The 18,125-nt window shown below is 35.8% G+C and overlaps 3 protein-coding genes and 1 non-coding gene across 4 annotated transcripts; all 4 read left to right on the top strand.

Moving 5' to 3' along the window:
• Window positions 1-810: 810 nt before the first annotated feature.
• Window positions 811-882, top strand: trnae-cuc. The gene has a single exon. It is a non-coding gene; the product is annotated as a tRNA-Glu (tRNA).
• A 2,354-nt stretch (window positions 883-3,236) lies between these two features.
• LOC107098074 (angiopoietin-4-like) lies at window positions 3,237-5,949 on the top strand. Its single transcript, XM_015395516.1, has 6 exons — window positions 3,237-3,305; window positions 4,635-4,653; window positions 4,742-4,827; window positions 4,924-5,041; window positions 5,134-5,319; window positions 5,523-5,949. Exons 1-6 carry the CDS (start codon window positions 3,237-3,239, stop codon window positions 5,819-5,821), a joined length of 777 nt encoding a protein of 258 aa, XP_015251002.1. The 3' UTR covers window positions 5,822-5,949.
• Window positions 5,950-7,478: 1,529 nt separating this feature from the next.
• Window positions 7,479-10,762, top strand: LOC107098063 (fibrinogen-like protein 1). Its single transcript, XM_015395501.1, has 5 exons — window positions 7,479-7,491; window positions 8,470-8,525; window positions 9,498-9,615; window positions 9,827-10,012; window positions 10,485-10,762. The coding sequence occupies exons 1-5, from the start codon at window positions 7,479-7,481 to the stop codon at window positions 10,760-10,762; spliced, it is 651 nt and encodes a 216-aa protein (XP_015250987.1).
• Window positions 10,763-13,286: 2,524 nt separating this feature from the next.
• LOC107098062 (fibrinogen-like protein 1) lies at window positions 13,287-17,590 on the top strand. Its single transcript, XM_015395500.1, has 5 exons — window positions 13,287-13,290; window positions 15,649-15,734; window positions 16,693-16,810; window positions 16,986-17,171; window positions 17,313-17,590. The coding sequence occupies exons 1-5, from the start codon at window positions 13,287-13,289 to the stop codon at window positions 17,588-17,590; spliced, it is 672 nt and encodes a 223-aa protein (XP_015250986.1).
• The last annotated feature ends 535 nt before the right edge of the window (window positions 17,591-18,125 follow it).

Genomic DNA, 18,125 nt, shown 5'->3' with positions numbered 1-18,125 from the left:
CGCATGCACAGGGAGAACATGCAAACACCATGCAGGAAGACCATGGGCCGGGAATTTAACTCATAACCTTCTTGCTGCAATTGAAACAGGGCTACCACCATGCAGCCCTATAGTAATATAAGTGGCTTTATTCTATGAATCATATGCAAGCTAATAATAATCACAAAAAGTCATTGGTACCAATATTAGATGTTTTTATTATATTATTTTATTTTTTGTGGCACTAGTGGCTCGTTTTTCTGACATTAGGCTGACAGGAAAGGGGGTATGAGAGAGGGGGGGAGAAATGCGGCAAAAGACCACAGGTCGGAGTCAAACCCGAGTAAGCCACGTTGAGGACCATGCGCTACCTGCACGGCCATATTATTTTGTTTGTTTTGAAGTACAAATGATAATTTATGGCACAAAGTTTAAAATCTGCTCTTACTGCATTTTCACCTCAATTTTAACCATCAAGACAATCAATCAAATTGATACAATTTAGTGGTACTTTGCTGATACAACTTTTGTAGGCCATGTCATTGTTGACCTGTCATCCCTTGTATGCCAAAGGTATTCAAAATCTTGGCTTGGAATACAAAGTCGGACAACTGTGTTTAAGGAAAATCCATTTTATGTGAATTTAGTGAAAGGAAAGCTTTTAGAACACAATCATCTCTTACTTTACCTCAGTACATGCGGTTAAATTGTCTATTTTAGTGTGATGAAGGCAGACATATGTCTTAGTTGAGGAGCATATTGCAAAGCTTTACATCACAATGTTGATTAGCAGAGATCATCAGAAAACCCTACTAAAATCTTGACAACAAGTCCCTGATTGTCTAGTGGTCAGGATTCAGCGCTCTCACCGCTCCGGCCCGGGTTCGATTCCTGGTCAGGGAATTTGTATTGGTTCACCAACTGGTGGGTTGATGTTGAGCTTTGGTACTTTACACTAACATGACTGGTGTTTCAGCCCCACTCAGTGGGAAAGCATCTTACTGAATCTTTAACTGCATTTGGTATTATACAACCTCCCCACTTAGTTGAATGCATATCTCTAATCTTGTTGATAGTTGATTTTCATAAACTAAAACTGTATTTCTGTAAAAACATAATGCAACCGTTCTGTTGATCAGGCTTTTCGTCCTGACCATCTGGCTAGGTAAACTCTTCCTGGTGAATGAGATTACAACCTGTGCATACCACTTGATCACATCTTCCAAGCCCAACTGAGATTTTTCAAGATCTTGCCCCATTTTATGTCTAAGGCGTTTTGTTGTTTAATGTGACAACTTGTGTACTATGACCTGTCAACCATCAGTGTAACATGAGATCTTTTTAATTCTTTTCTTTTACATTCTGATACTTGTTTAACAATGCATTTGGGATCTGATAAAGTTTGGATAAAGTTGTCTTTTCTTGAGCTACAGTAGGTTTTCACAAGTCAAACGATGTAAAAAAAAAATGTGTGGAGAGCTGTAGGTCTTTACTATATGTCTTCTACAGTACTTTTTTGGGTAGACAGTCACTTAAATTGTTACAATTTAGTGGTGTTTTGCTGGTACAACTTTTGTAGGCCATGGCATTAGTGACCTGTCATCCAGTGTATGCCAAAGGTATTCAAAATCTTGGCTTGGAATCCAAAGCCGATCAACTGTGTTTGAGGAAAATCCATTTTATGTGAATTTAGTGAAAGGAAAGCTTTTAGAACACAATCATCTCTTACTATACCTCAGTACATTCGGTTAAACTGTCTATTTTAGTGTGATGAAGACAGACATACGTCTTAGTTGAGGAGCATATTGCAAAGCTTCACATCACAATGTTGATTAACAGACATCATCTGAAAACCCTGCTAAAAATTTTGAATCAAGTCCCGGATGGTCTGGTGGTCAGGATCAGGGCACTGCTGTGGCCTGGGTTCGCTTCCCGGTTATTCCCTGGCTACTTAAACTCTTCCTGTTAACTGTGTATTTGAGCACAATATTCCAGTAGTTAACAAGGAAAATAATAAAACATCCCCTTAGATGATTGAAATTAAAACTGACATAGAGTAAATATTTCAGGAAATGTTACGGGAACCATAAGAGACACAAGAATCAAATAGAATTGCTAAAAATGTTCAGGTTTATTAACCAAAGGACTGAAGCTTATAACTCATAAAGAGGTATTGAATGCAGTGCAAATGAAAATGACTGAGTATTTCATACTGTTTCCTATCTTTTTTCGATTAACTTTTCATTATAACCTGATTAAAACAGAACACATAGCTAAAAGCAACATTACTTAGCGGGTTTAAAGCAATTTCTATACAGGATTAGCCAGAGGAACCTGCTTGTCAACTAATCTATAGGGCTAGTCTGTCCTAAATGCCTGAATTAATGCTTCACCAATGTCTAAGTTTTATGCTACTTTTATTCACCTAAAGTCCAATTCTATTTGTTTCTTTCAGCTATTACTCAGTACTAAAGATATCATTTTTTAATCACATTAAAATAAAATTTTAATCTTTATTTTCAGATTAATAGAAATATTTTGGATTTGTAGCTCTTGTGCTGTTTTAATGTGTTCTGCATATTCAGATGCAAATAATAGTCAAGGAGAAGCAGAGAAGAAACATTACAACTTGATTGAAATCAAGTGCTCTTTTATTTTTATTTAGTTTTGGTTTCAATGAAAAAACCCCAACAACAAATAGATGGATTTGATGTTGCAGTCTAGAGACTAATACGTATTTGTTTTCCCGGCTCTCGATTAACATTTAGCTTACAAGAGATGCTTAAGATTTTATAATCATTCAATAATATTTTTTGTGCATTGAGAACATAAATGGAAAAGTTGTTTTATGATTTTTTCTTTGTGCTTCAAATAAAAAAAACAAATACTTAGGTGTCCTCCTGGTATCAGTACCAATAGGTCATTCCAGATGACAATCTGCTATCCTATTGTTCAGACATTACTCTCACTCAGTCTGACCAAACAGGAAAGACAGATTTAAGCTCAAAAGTGAGAGGGGAGTGGCGCTTCCAGCATTTAAGAGGGGCTCCTTCTGTGCAGAAGTTTATTCATCACACGGTATGTATGCTCATTAGTGCTCACATTTGTACTTGTAAGTATATAGGTTTTAAACCTGTGTTTTCTTATCTTTTGAATTAAATACCATTAGAGTTTTAAGCTTATAAGCAATTGGGAACACAAGAATTGTTTAACTTATTTGCCTGCGTTTGGAGCTAACTTTTTTTTTTTAGGTCAAAATGAAGGCTTTACTCAACCACCTTGTGGTCATACTGGTCTTTCCGTTGTGCTTCTCAGGCCACGCTATGGTAAGAAAAAGTAATTCGATATTATAGTGATACCGAAGGTAACAAACAAATTTGCCTGATTTTTTTTTTTTGTTTGTTTGTTACTGTTGTGAAAAAAAAGAGAAAGAAACCAAGGTAAATGACTCCATATGCAAAGCCTTAAAGTAAGAACAAGCAAAGAACTATTTGAGTTAGTTTCGGCATTTTGGGTAGAAACCTGTCTGCATGTTAATCATATGGGTAACATTTCCCTGCTCTAATGTGCAGAAGGCTCAGTTTAGATGATCCAACAGGCATTCTGAGAAGCTAAGATCTGGATTCTTGGCGAGGTCACTCCAGATCTTTGGAGTCTGAATAGAGATATTTTTCTTTCTCTTACCTGACTACAATCCTGGTTTTGAAATGAAATCTTCCTAGAATATTATATGGCCACTTAATTTTAATTTTAGCTATGGTGTGGCTGATAATAGAATCCTGGCTTAAAAGTTCAAGTTTGTTTTTATTAGAGCCAAATATATTCTCTCTGAGGCATTTTGATGATTCTCTTCCAGTTTAGATGTTTTCCATAGCAGGAGAATAATGCTTTCATGCGCCTTACTGCTTTGTTCAGGTAAAAAAAATTAAAGAAATAATGACAACATGCAACAAACTCTCAGTCCTTAAAAGACATTTCCTGCAGCTCTAGCAGTGCTGTTATGGACCTCCCTGACCATCCCCTGTGACATTTGATTACTAAATGTGTAAAACTTCGACTATATTAACATTAATTGCAATAATATTGCCCTTTGGCAGGGTGCAGGCTTACCAATAGCCTGAACAAAATCAATTAAATCAAAGATGTGGCGTAACATGACAATGAAAGTGATCCCAGTGGGAAATTTGTCCTCTGCATTTGTCCCTAACTATAGGGACAAATGCAGGGGCAATGATAGACATGTCATTCCAGGGACACAATTCCCCTTCTCTTTTTTTTTTTAACAAGTCGACTACTGCATATATATCTATATATAGATATATATGTGCACAAACAAAAGCTCTTAGTTCAAAAAATCAGATTCAACTGAGTTGAAGGTTTTATGACTCAAAATGCATATCTTGAGCAAGCTTATCAAGCCTATCAACTTATTAAAGTTATATTTTGCTTTTTTCCTCCCTTTTTGGTTGTTTAGAATAGATATAAAGACTAATCAAGCATTTTTTTTTACATGTTTTTGTAGTGGAAATGCCAAAAGATGGTTCTTAGTAAGCAAAATTACATTTATTAGATCTGCTCTACTCCAGTTCTTAGATTCTGTAATTATAGAAGATGAAATGCAATGCTGAGTCATTCCTTTTGTGCTCTTTTAACAGAAAAGAACTTTACCAGAAGGTAAGTAATGTTTTGTTTTGCTGTGTTTTTAGTAGAAAGTCAAATGAATGTGTCTTTAATTTCATTTCCACCCCCACCCTTTGAAAAGACTGTACAGAGATTCAGAAGCAGTCACCTCTAGCATCCAGTGGAGTTTATGTAATCCAGCCAGCTGGGGGCAGCACTCGCTTTAAGGTACTAAATCTGACATATCATGGCGGTTGAGGCGTCCGTCAGGGAGAAGATCTCAGGTGCCATAAATTCTCCACGTTCCCCTGACTTCTTGTTCAGGTGTACTGCGAGCTGCGTTCAGACGGTGGCTGGGTGGTGCTTCAGAGACGAACTGAAGGAGTATTGTCCTTTCACAGGGGATGGAGAGATTACAAATACGGCTTTGGATCTATGGATGGTAGGTATATGTTCCACATGTTTAAGATAAAGTTTGGTTACTGATGGAGTTTGGATTTGAGATTATAATCTCTTGCTGGGCTGATTCCTTAGATGACCACTGGCTCGGTTTGGAGAAGGTCCATCTTCTGACCAAGGAAAAATACAAAAAGTGGACTCTGAGGGTGGATCTGTGGGACCATGAAGGTGGCGCTGCTTATGCTGAGTACAACAACTTTAAAATTGGAAGTGAAGCAACGGCTTATAGACTTCAGGTTGGGAGATACAGCGGAACTGCAGGTAACTTTAATTATGCTTTATTTTATTTAGTAAATTATAAAACAAGAAATAATTTTAAACAAAGTTTAAAGCCATATCAAAGATTATTCAAGACATTATTCTTTCTGAAATGCAGCATAGATGTGTATTTTATTATTTCTGACAAAGACAGGAAAGTTTTTTTGTTTAAGCTAAAGTCCTCAATAGTTCTTCTCTCTTTAAAGGTGATGCCATCCGTGGGGCCTATGCAGGCATCGACCAAAATGGCTTTGGCTTCAGCACCATCGACCGGGACAATGACGGCTGTTCCCCGTGCATCTTCGGTGACATCGCTGAACTAGAGTGTGCCTTTTCAGAGGGTGGCGGCTGGTGGTACAGCAGCTGTGGCTCTGCCAGTCTGAACGGTGACTGGCATCCCTTTGGAGATCACATTGGTTGGGCCTCAGGTCTGCACTGGCTCACCTGGAAAGGACCCGCCCCTTATTCATTGAAGGCTACCCGGATGATGTTCAAAACCGAGTAATCCCTCTTGTCAGTTGCACTTTGGCAACACATCCATCCAAATTTTTCAAGTCATGAAATCAAAATAAAGGCTGGGATCTATGTGTTGCTTCTTATTTGAGCTGTAGAAATGAACACCTATCATTCTGGGGTGAATGTTCAACCTGAAAAGCTACTGTGATGAAAACACTTTAACAAATAATATAATATAATAGAATCAATAAATCGTATATATAGGACCTGTCTGAATAAAATACGTATATAATGTAATTACTTAAAACTCAAAAAATAAAAGAAGAAATAAAAAGCCAAGTGATTGACACCTATCTGGTTTAAAGTTTTGGTTATTCCGCTATTTTAATAGAGAAAACAGGAAAAATACTTTAATATTCTTAAGGAGAAACTTGCATAGAGAAATTATTTAATCAACTGCTGCACAAAAGAAGGTATCATTAGGTAACAACATTTCAAGCAAATAATGTACCAAATGCACCAAATATCAAACTTAGTGGAGATCGGGTAATGCTCATAGATGCTTCACTGTTTCAGGGCCAGAATAACGATATCTAAATAGTAAATACAAAAATACGCTTTTTGAAACAATTAATATAAATTTAGAGGTATGGCCTTAAAGAGGCTGTTCATGACAGATTAAGGCTGCAAAGAGCAATGGAACAAAAAAGCCTGGAATACTGCTCTAAAGCAGCTGTTATATTTTCCATTTTTTTTGACTGAACAGCTGACAATAGTCAAAACCCTAAGTTGAAAACTGTCTTTCTTATCTATTTAGGCTACATTGGTAATATTGAAATGCAAAGAGATTTAAAACATGAAAGTGTAACAAAGGAAGCAAAAAAAATAAAAAAATCTTATCTTATATCATAAAAACAAGATATTTCGTACTGTACGACGCTGTCTAACCGTATTTTATAAAGGTCATTGTTATCCTGTGTTTAATCATCTAAAGTCATTCATTCTTCCCACCGGGAATGAGTCAAGTGATATCTTAACAGATTAAACAGTCCGAGGCCAAACCTAACAGATGACTGGGTCACCCTAAACATTAAAGCACTTAAGATTGCATTGCAGTTTTTGTCACTTTACAACTATATATATATATATATATATATATATATATATATATATGATGCTGGAGCTTTAGTGCATACTGTATGTCAAAAAACAAACAAACTAAACGGTCGAGCAAAATAAAAGAGAAGATCTTTCTTATCAATGTTTTTTCAATGTTTTTCAAAGTTCAAAAAGGCCAAGAAGTCAGAACTAAAATGTTTCCTGATATATCATCCAGAGCTGCATTCAGAGGTGAGTCTTTGTTTTAGTGGATTCAAGCTGCTTTTGGCCACCAGTCAGATAGCAGAAATGTGTTAAAAAGCTCAGGGAGAGATTATTTTAATCAAATGTTTGATGCATCAGAGAGCAGTATTAAGATGGTCTTAAGTGTTTGTAGGATAATATTAATAAACAAAGTGCAGCATAAAACCAAAGGAGCACAGAAAGGTTAAGGAGAAAAATGTAAAAAAAAGGTTAGGGAGCAGGATTATAAAACCAAACGACAAACAAAATCTAACAACGAATAAAACAGGAAAAACCCCAAAATATTTTGAGCTGTCACCTGAAAAATTAAAATGGAAACCGCTCTTTTTAAATGTAAAGTAAGGATGGAGAGGTGTGGTATGATCAGAGAAGTAGCCAAAAATTCAGAAGGAGCTTTAGAAATCTGTTCTCAAATCTTTTTCTGTTTCAACTGAAAAATCTTTTCTAATATTTCTGTATCTTCACATTAAATAAAGAGATAGCAGCTAAGATACCAAAATGATGAGCTTTTTAATTAGAAATAATTTTATTTGGCTATTTTAGTTCAATTGCACATAATGTATGGCACTAAATGAGTGGAAATAGGAAATAACAGACTAAATATAACTGATTTTCTTTTGTTGACATCTGTTATATTTCCATATTCTATAACATTATCTGTCTTGGAAACATGAGAAATACTTTAACCTAAATGCAGCTGTAATAAAAACATATTTATCACACTTTTGAGCATAATCTGACATGAGGTGGCTGAAGGTCATTGCTAATCACAAATGACTTCTAGGAAAAAAACAAAAACATGAGTTATCATAAAAAAGGAGGAGGGTTGCAGGGTTTAAAGGCTACTGCTTTTGTTCAGGGTTTAGAGATTCAAGCTTCAGCCAACAAAACGGTATGAATATGATGTATATGATTTAATATTAAGAATTAAATCTGTTGTTTTTCGCTTCCTTTTGATAACAAGTGTCCTTCTCTTATATTCAGGTAAAAAATGAAGAGTTTTCTTGGCTTCTTTGGACTCACAGTGGTGCTTCTGTTGAGCAGCTCCATTCAGGCTTGGGTAAAGATTTGATTTTCTTCTTAAAATACTTCAGACTTGAACAATTTGAAGTGTAACGTAAGATCTACTTTTTGTGCACACAGAAAACAGCTTTTCCAGAAGGCAAGCAGCTTTATTTCCTTTGTTATAAATATTGTTTAGTTTATGCATTAAAATTTATATATATATTAAATAAATGTAAAGATTCAGGTTAAGATTGAGTTTCTTTTTATCTTTCCTTCCTCTGTAAATATTTGGGGAAAAAGACTGCACAGAGATAAAGGCTCAATTCCCAGGTGTGACCAGTGGAGTGCTTAAAATCCATCCTAAGGGGACCCAAACCAGCCTTACGGTATGAACATAGCTGGTGACAGCTCTCTTTTAATCCATCTAACATTGCTTTAAGCTTAGCTTGCAACCTGCACAGAGCAGCGGCATAGCCAGAAATTTTTTTATAAGGGTGGGCAGGCAATAACCAATGTACCCTGAGGGGTGGCGCCAGAACCTCAGGGAAAATCTACACCGTTCCAACAGGAAAATGAATGAGCACAACGTCCATATTCACTAAATAAAGACTAACTATACTTTCCTGCAGCCTTTCCTAACAAATAGACGCATATATTTCAAAATCCGTGCTTTCTAGATGAAAGGTATAGTGGAAATAATTCTTTCAGGTTGAGGTTCTGGGGACTGGGGACTCATAGATGACTTGCAGAGACACATCATTTTCTCTTTACCACATATAACACAAAATCTAGTTCTGAAAAGAGCATGAATTCTGAACTTATCATCTTTAATATTAGTACATTGGTGTGCATAATTAACCACAGTGTTTTTGTGTGAAGTATTGTTAATTTATGAAAAGTTAAAATGTTTTGAATATTCCACTTGAGAGTATTATTGCTGCCAACATCTGTATTAGAGGGAAAAGGTGGTAGGGGTGGCCACAGGGGTGGACAATGATTGGCTAAGGGGCCCCCCATCTAGCTCCGCCCCTGGCACAGGGCAACATCATGATTAAAATATTAAGGGTTCATTTGCAAAAACAGATAACTCAGTTTTTATAAAAAAAAATAAAAAGATATATATATAGATATATATACTTTTTACTAGCAGCGCCATACAGAGTAAATCACATGCCTAAGCTCTTTTTAAAAAAAAATGGCTTTTATCTGTTTTTGCAAATGAAATATTCATATGTGAATCTAGAAAAGCACTCTGAAAGTGCAGACCTTGGCCAAGCAGCAAATTTTGCCCCAAATTGCAACTTACACCTGTAGCTAAAAAATGCTGTTTTGCTTTGTTTCTTGGACGACCTGCTCAGGTGTACTGTGAAATCCACGGAGATGAAGGCTGGATCGTGATCCAGAGACGAACTGGAGGGAAGGAGAATTTTGAGAGAGGATGGGCTGATTATAAAACAGGATTTGGAAACCTAGATGGTAAATAAACTGACTCATTATGTTGTTCTGTATGAAGTTTTTAATGATCATGTAATCCCTAAAAGATAAAATCAAAAAAGCAACAAATCAAATGAATTCTGAGTTGTGGAGTTCAGTTAAAAGGAAATCAAGCAGTTCCATCTGGTATCCTGTCTGTTTATCCAAAAAGAGATCTTCATGTTTTTCCTCATGTGCTTCTCTGATCCCTCAGAGGATCATTGGCTCGGTCTGGAAAGCGTCCATCTTCTTACCAAGGATCCATCTAAAAAGTGGACTTTGAGGGTGGACCTGCTGGACCATAACGATCAACATGCTTTTGCAGAGTACCGTAACTTTAAACTTGGAGATGAGAGAACAGCTTATCAGCTGCGTGTTGGCAAATACAGTGGAGATGCAGGTAAAGTCAATCCTTTTTTTAAACAACACTGTGCATGTTGTTGATTTTAAAACTAGAGAATATTTAGCTTAACATCTGTTGCAGAAATATATCTTATGGTGAGTAATTCCTTAGAAATTAGAAAGGCTACAGCTTACCCTCTATTAAACTTAAATTTTATCAAAGGTAATCAAGACAGTATCCATAAAAAATAACCAACACTATAATTGACTGTTAGGGCAGCTTGCAGGTTTTACCCTCCTCCTCTTTAACCAGGGCCTCATTCTTTGTTGTTAGGGAAGCCTCCTAGTAAACTCTCTATCAGCCGATCAGGATAGTCTTATATTAGGCTTACAGCACATGTCCAGTAATAAAAACTTTTGCAAAAGACATTTTATATCTTTAAATATAGAACTGTATATATAAAAACGTACATAAAGATTTGCGCCTTATTATTTGATACTTGATTAACAGTTTTTGTCTCTTTGCAAAGGTGATGCCCTGCGTGACCAAAACGGTTCAGGCTTCAGCACCTACGACCGTGACAATGACAACTGCCGCCCATGCATCTATGGTGACATTGCTTTTGACGAGTGCACAGAGAGCCATGGCAGTGGCTGGTGGTACAGTGGCTGTGGCTCTGCAGCCCTCAATGGGGATTGGCACTCTTCTGACGACCCCATCGGCTGGAGCTCAGGCATTCACTGGCTCACCTGGAAAGGGAAACCTTATTCCGCAAAGGCCTCCAGAATGATGATCAAGTCTGATTGATTCCTGCGGGTTAGATTTTACATCTCTGCTTAGTTTGGGCAATACTATAATTTGTATTTGTTTTAAAAACAAACATATCATAGAAACAAAGCAAACAAAGCAAAATGGCTAAAATAAATAGTTTGAGGAGTTGTTTTTGATGTGTTGTGGCATATGTTGATAAAAAATTATGTATTAAATGGAAATGATCCAAATGAACACAAGCAATGGAAAGAATAAAACAGAAAAAATACACAATACCAATAAAAAAAAACACCAAAACATTTAGGGAGTTAGCTTTCAAGATCACAATTAAAATGTTCTGAAAAAGCTCTCCTGTCATGAATGAAGTAATGAAGTAAAAAATGAATTTTAACTCATATAGGTTTATCACACAGAGTGAAATCTTTCAATTAGCACTGGTGGGACACAATTAAATATTTGATTAATTACATGATCTGTGATTAATCAATCGGAATTAATTGCATTTTAATCGAAAAACCATATATCTACAAAATACACCAGCCTTTTTCATTGTAAAACCGGTTTTTCACCTAAATTATTGAATAAATCAGTCTAACCAAATCTAAACCACATCCTAACCAAAGATATATTTATATATTTAATCAAACTATCTAGGTTATTCAGTCATAGGAAAGTTACGATATTTTGGCTTTTTTCTTTTAGAAACCACTGATATTTTATGCAATTTATTTGAAAATCTACTTCTGTAGAAGGATGAACAGTAGATGAACATTAATTATAGGACAGTTCCTTCCACGAAATATGGTACAAAAATTCATATAGCAACAAGTCATATAAAAGTTCATTTTTTTATACTGACAGAACTATGACACTGTGATCTGCATAAAGCATTGCTTATCAAGTGCTATTCACAGTTCAGTCTTTAGTGCAATGACACATTTAACATTGAGGAATGAATAAAATTAGTATTAGTCATTTATGAGTCAAATAATGCGGCCACATTCTTAAACTGAAAAAGTATTTCTGGAAATGCTTTTTCATTTTCGAATTTTACATTTTAAATTGAATTTTGGTATGTATTTGCTGGGGTACATTTGAAAAATAAATCTCAAATACTAATTTTATTTATGAGTCAAACAATGCAGCCAGATTCTTCAAATGAAAAAGCATTTCTGGAAATGCTTTTTCATTTGAAATATGGCAACGATTTGCTTCCATATAGTTCAGCCAGTTACTAGCACAAATAATCAATGTTTTGTGTCTAAGCTCTAACTGCCAGCAGATAGGATTTATTGTGGCGACCACAGAGGCATTTCCTCCATATATTAGATGTCCATTTCCGGATTTGAGGTATTCAAAATGACCCATAGTTTTTGAGTTTGAGTATCCTCTGTGGACCAGGGGCTGTGTCTGAACATTCACCCTAACCCCTCAATAGCTATATAGAGCAGGAACTATATAGTGGACTTTATAGTGAACTCAGTTAACTGACCGTTCGAGCAGATGATCACTACTTTCACTCGGTCATCTTTGTTTTCTCATGCCGCCATAACAACACCCATGATGATTTGCGAGGAGCGCTCTTGCAAAGCATTCTGGGATGATTACTACTTTTCAAGGTGCACTGTGGGGGATTTTGAGTCCACTACTTTTCCATGCACTGGACATTCTCATAAAATGATGTAACCACTATATAGAGCACTATCTAGGGCAGGGGTCACCAACCTTTTTAAGGCTGAGGGCTACTTCATGGGTACTGAGTCATTGGAACGGCTACCAGTACTGACCAACGAACCAGAGGGGTCAGCGTTCATTTAAACTACATACATAATAAACACATTTTTATTAGTTGTTCTAATTTGTAATTTCTTTAAGATGTTGCCATTTTGAAATCTCTATAATGCTTAAATGACTTATATGATTACTATTATGAAATGCTCCATAAATGTTTAAAAAATGAAAGAGCAACAGATGAACAGAACAGAATAATATAAAATTTCAAACTCAGCCTACTGTTTTCAGAAGATGCTGAGGGCAGCGCAATTGGTCCCGGGGGGGCCCTTTGGTGCCCAGTGGCTAGCTATTACTGGAAATCACCAGCAGCAGCTGCATCACGCTGGCCAGCCTCTTTGGGTTTTTCCCCTACTGTTAGTGGCTGCTGGAAAATGATGTTAGCATTTTTCTGGTATGCGTTACAAACTGCAAACACTAGGAAAAATAAAAGCGAGCATACTTTGTTGGCATAGCTTGACATTTTTAGTTAATTTAGGCATTAATAAGCTGTTTCAGTGAAGTGATCATAGGATCACGTTTCTTTGTATGTGAAACAAAAATATTCTCCTTACCTTTTATGTAAACCTAGTAGAGTTTTACCCTGTTATTGCTGCTCAGGTGCATCAAGATGCCCTGCTCCTGATCCTCGAGACGCGCTGCAGGACCTGTTGATACGCCTTGATATATACCAACCATATAATTTGCATTTAAATTGTCTGCTTTAGCTGCTCAAATTGCATTTGGTGTGAACGTAGCTTTAGCATTTTGGAGCAGCAGACTGGCAGGCATGGGTGAAGGGTGGGGAATATTTTTATCCATTAAAGCTTATTGAATGAATATTTTCAAATTAAGGTCGTCAAAATCTGAAAATATGACAAAATAAAGGAAATTAAAATTCAACGAAGAAAAATTCTAACTATTGCCAGATATCTTTACTATTTAACTGGTAGTTCAATATTCAGTCCACAGCCTCTAAGTAGTTTTCCCATACAGATGACGCACTTTGCCTTTCAGGACCTGCCTGACAGTTATTAAGATGTTAAACCAGTGAGCACGAGGGCCATCTAGTGCTTGGATAATGTCAAGATTTTTAGCCGTAAAACTGATTATCAAAATGTGGGTGCAACTGGATTTACTGATGGTTCTTAAAAAGTTTGTTTTAACTTTTAAGTCTTGACAAAATAGAAGTATTGGCTAGATTTAAAACTAGACCATACCTTTCTAGTTTTCATAACACCAATTTCATGTTGACGCAACTAAAGCATATAAAAATTGTCACTTGTAAACCATGCCACATTTCTTTATCTTACTCTCTAATCTTGTTAGTGAGTAATTATCAGTTTTATTTATTTATTTATTTTTAAATAATTTTCATATACCGGTATATAGTTTAATAAAAGCCTTATCACCTTCGAGTTTCTTGCAGAAAACTCTTAAAGGTGCATAGTCACGTGATTAAAAAAATGTCTATGTCAGAAGATCACTGTGGTTGCATACAAGATTACCGTGTCCTGCTGGTATATAATTTCTTATGCATACAAAGAGTAAACAAGGAAATAGCTTACTACATTCTAGCCAGGTGGAACCTACCATGGAGGTATGGAAATAATGAAACAAAATGCAAGATAAAATTAAATGAAATTTGATTCCAAGATGGAGAAGACTCAAATTGGGGACATCATATTACAACTTTTTAATTTACAATGCTACACCAATATTGCACCTTTGAGAGCAACCATTACAGATATTGTCCCTATAAGATATAGGCATTAATCATACATAGATTTTTAACGCTTTTGTAAGTGTTTAATGTTACTATAAAAGGTTTGATCAAGTGATTTTACTGAAACAAAGAACAATAGTCGACAACAACAGGTATCAGAACAACATTTATTATCAAGAAATGGTTTATAGAAGCTTTAATGTTTATATAAGCATGCAAATATCGGTGATTTTAAGTCCAGGTCAGCATAACCTGATATTAGTATCAGGCTTATATCGGACCGGTATCCAATACCAGTGTTGGATTGGGACACATAACCATGTTTTATAATGATAGATTAATTGTGTCTTTTTTGTATCCACATATAACTTAACTAACCCCTTTAACATATTGAACAAACTGGCAGGAGGCTTACATACACATGGACAACATGGCTGCTACCCCTCATTTAATGAAAAACATCCCCACTTCGGTCACTATGCATCTGAAAATACTAGTAAAATTTATCTTTTTTTAGATAAATAAATAAAAGCATTGCTTTTCAACCAAGCTTTAAACCAGTTTCTTTAAAAACAGGCTTTAATTGAAAGGAAAATAGATTTTCACATGTTTTTTCTGAGGATATTTTGACACCCATACATGGATTTGGTTTAGACAACCAAAACAAGAGAGAGATATTATAGAAAAGCATCCAAATGTTGTTTCTTAAAAACCTGATCAATGTCTTGAATCACAGAGAGTTTTGACAATTGTTCCTTTAAGTATATTTTCGGCATAAAATGAACTGAGTGATCTTGATACCTTTGTGCCATGATAAAGTATATCGGCCTTCTACAACACGCCATTGTTTGGGTTGTGTGGCTTTGTCCTAGAATGTTGCTTTCCTGCTACTGGGTTGTTATCAAGCTGCTCTTATCGTCCCTGACGGCAAACTGTGACATAAATAAGTGGGAAGTGGAGTACAGTTTAGCTAGGATTTTTTTTAAAAGCGCCTCTGCTCTTCTGAGCTTGGTTTTAAAAGTTTCCCAGGAAACAGGTTCGTATTCGAAGACAGAGAATGTTAACCATTGATATGTCTATGTGTTATTGCTTCTTTTTAAATTCAAATTTAATTTATTTAGGACATAATGAGAAGTCTGCTTCTCTGTAGTGGATTCATACTGAGTCTTCAGTTGAGCGGTTCAGTCCAAACACAGGTAAATATTTAGCCACTTTTTTTTTATCATACTTTGCTGTTAACACTATTAATTCTTAAAGACCATATTTAACATAAACTGTTTTTGTTTAAACTCCTAAAAAAGCTGAAATGGCGTTTTCCTGAAGGTAATTTGCATCTGTTTATTCTTATCAATATAAAGTTTAAAGATTTTACTTAATATAATAATTTTTTTGTTTTACTTTTTGCTGCAACTCTTGGGTGGGAAAGACTGCACACAGATTAGGATCCAGAAGCCATATTCACCTTGTGGAGTTTATGAAATTCAGCCTGCAGGAACCAATGCTAGGATCAAGGTACCAAACGCCTGATTTGCTATTCTTAAACAAAACCATGAATCTATTAAAAATAATTCTCAATCCAATTGCCGGCAAAAAAGTAATGTATAACTTAATCTAGAGAAAAATTTCAGCTATTTTCAAAGCTTAAACAAAATTTCCTTTCTATAAAATACCAAAGATATATGATTATTTTCTTATATTTGCTATCAAAATACAAAATCCACCTTCTGGGAGTTTGGTTATTCAAGGTTCTCCTCAAATTAGTTCTGTTTATCATGTAGGATAATGATAATAGGTTTCTGTATGTAGTAGCTTGCAAAATAACACTTAACCCATAAAAATGTTAAAACCGCATTCATTAATGTATTTTACTGGAATCCTTTGAGAAAACACAGGGTGCAGAACAAATCTGAGATGAGAGAAAACAGATGGAAGGATTTAAAAAATGTTTTTTTTTCTGCTGAAGGGTTTCTCTTTGTTTTAAGGTTTTGTGCATGAATGCAAAACTCGTAGTGGTCAGTGGTCTTTTCCAGCTACAGGGTTTTTTTATTAGACTTTAAATTGACCAAAGATGAGGCTCTTTGTAACTTTCCTTCAAAAAATCCTTTTCCTCTTGGGAGACTTTTCTAGAGACTAATGTTTTACCTCCCAAGCTTGCCCCTTTTGCAGTGACACCCATGTGTTGCAATGTAGGTCTTTCAGTTGCCCCTCAATGTTTTAGGATAAAAGGGTTCTTTGCAAACCCATGCACCGTTCATCCATTTTCCATTATTTTTACTCAGTCTGTTACAGAACACTCAATTTAATCAGACTTAGTGATTTGGTTGTAATGTGATAAATGCTTTTGCAAACCATACTGCCAAAATGTTTATTTTGTATTTTAAACACTAAAAAAATTTGTTTCTACCTTTAGAACAAAAAAACAAAAACAAAGCAGTCTTTTCCAGTCTCTATTTCTGAACCTCCTTTTCAGGTTTATTGTGAGATGCGTCCGGCTGATGGCTGGATAGTTATCCAAAGACGAAGCGGGAGAGCGGTGTCTTTCAATAAAGGATGGGCTAAATATAGATTTGGGTTTGGATCTTTGAAATGTAAGTGATTTTTTTTTTCATAACATTTTGCTTGAAGTATTTTTGTGAAAGGAAGTTCCATCCATTTGTATCTGACTGATTTAAATGTCAACTGAGTGGGTACTCCTGCTAATAGCTTATTGTTAAAGACATTAGGGAGAAATTTTGATGTTTGCATGTTCCTCTGATCCCACAGTCGACCACTGGCTCGGGCTAGAGAACATCCATCTTCTGACTAAGGACATGACAAAAAGGTGGACTTTGAGAGTGGAATTGTGGGACCACGAGGGTGGATTTGCTTTTGCAGAGTACCGTGACTTTAAACTAGGAGATGAGAGAACAGCTTATCAACTGCATGTTGGGACATACAGCGGAAATGCAGGTAACCTTCCATATTGTCCTAACTTACGGTTAACAAAAGGCTACTTTCTTTTGCAAAAGTTACGCCATTAATTTGGGTTTTCATAAACTATTTCTCACTTTACATTTCTTAGCAACTGACAGTTTTTGTCTCTTTGCAAAGGCGACGCTCTGCATGACCAAAACGGCTCAGGCTTCAGCACCTACGACCGTGACAATGACAACTGCTACCCATGCATTTATGGTGACATTGCTTTTAATAAGTGCACCAGCAAGCACGGCAGTGGCTGGTGGTACAGTGGCTGCGGCTCTGCAGCCCTTAATGGGGAGTGGCGCTCTTCTGCGGACTCCGTCGGCTGGAGCTCAGGCCTTCACTGGCTCACCTGGAAAGGGAAACCTTATTCAGCAAAGGCCACCAGAATGATGATTATGTCTGATTGATTCCTCTGAATGTTGCAGTTTAAATCCATGTTTCCAAGCTGCAATTTCTGAAAATGGAAAATAAATAGACAAGCAAGTTTCTAATGCATTGTTTTATTGATTTATAACATAATGGGATGTTAAGAAAAATCTACATTGAGTGCTAAACAAGCAGAGGTATAAAGAATGAAATGTTATTTTGGCGTCCGTAAAGGATTGTGGTAACCTGATACATAAAAATAAAAGAAAATCCCCTAAACTTCCAAGTCTGATGGAGAGTCATCCAGTGACTGATGTGTGTAAACTATGTGAAGCTGCCAGCGGTGAATATATGTGTTTTAATAAGCTTGGTGCTGTTGTTTATTTCTAAGATATAGAAATGAGATGAACCGCTGACTGCTAGTCTAGACTTTAGCTTAGCATTTTTTTAAGCCAGAATATATTAGAGCAGATCTGGGTAACTTTAAAATATTGAAATATATGAAAAAAGATATATATATATATATATATATATATATATATATATATATATATATATATATATATATATATATAT

The sequence above is a fragment of the Cyprinodon variegatus genome, unplaced genomic scaffold, assembly GCF_000732505.1.
Source record: "Cyprinodon variegatus isolate N-32 unplaced genomic scaffold, C_variegatus-1.0 Scaffold744, whole genome shotgun sequence".
In the NCBI taxonomy this organism is placed as follows: domain Eukaryota; kingdom Metazoa; phylum Chordata; class Actinopteri; order Cyprinodontiformes; family Cyprinodontidae; genus Cyprinodon; species Cyprinodon variegatus.
Note: the sequence above shows the minus strand (reverse complement) of the source record. Positions and strands in the feature narration are given on the sequence as shown.

Excerpts from the sequence above, each read along its gene's own strand:
- LOC107098074 (XM_015395516.1), top strand. The coding sequence starts at position 3,237 with ATGAAGGCTTTACTCAACCACCTTGTGGTCATACTGGTCTTTCCGTTG. Across the intron at positions 4,828-4,923 it reads GGGGCAGCACTCGCTTTAAG|GTGTACTGCGAGCTGCGTTC; the intron begins GTACTAAATCTG and ends CTTCTTGTTCAG. Across the intron at positions 5,042-5,133 it reads CGGCTTTGGATCTATGGATG|ATGACCACTGGCTCGGTTTG; the intron begins GTAGGTATATGT and ends CTGATTCCTTAG.
- LOC107098063 (XM_015395501.1), top strand. Across the intron at positions 9,616-9,826 it reads AGGATTTGGAAACCTAGATG|AGGATCATTGGCTCGGTCTG; the intron begins GTAAATAAACTG and ends CTGATCCCTCAG. Across the intron at positions 10,013-10,484 it reads CAAATACAGTGGAGATGCAG|GTGATGCCCTGCGTGACCAA; the intron begins GTAAAGTCAATC and ends CTCTTTGCAAAG.
- LOC107098062 (XM_015395500.1), top strand. Across the intron at positions 15,735-16,692 it reads GAACCAATGCTAGGATCAAG|GTTTATTGTGAGATGCGTCC; the intron begins GTACCAAACGCC and ends CCTCCTTTTCAG. Across the intron at positions 16,811-16,985 it reads TGGGTTTGGATCTTTGAAAT|TCGACCACTGGCTCGGGCTA; the intron begins GTAAGTGATTTT and ends CTGATCCCACAG.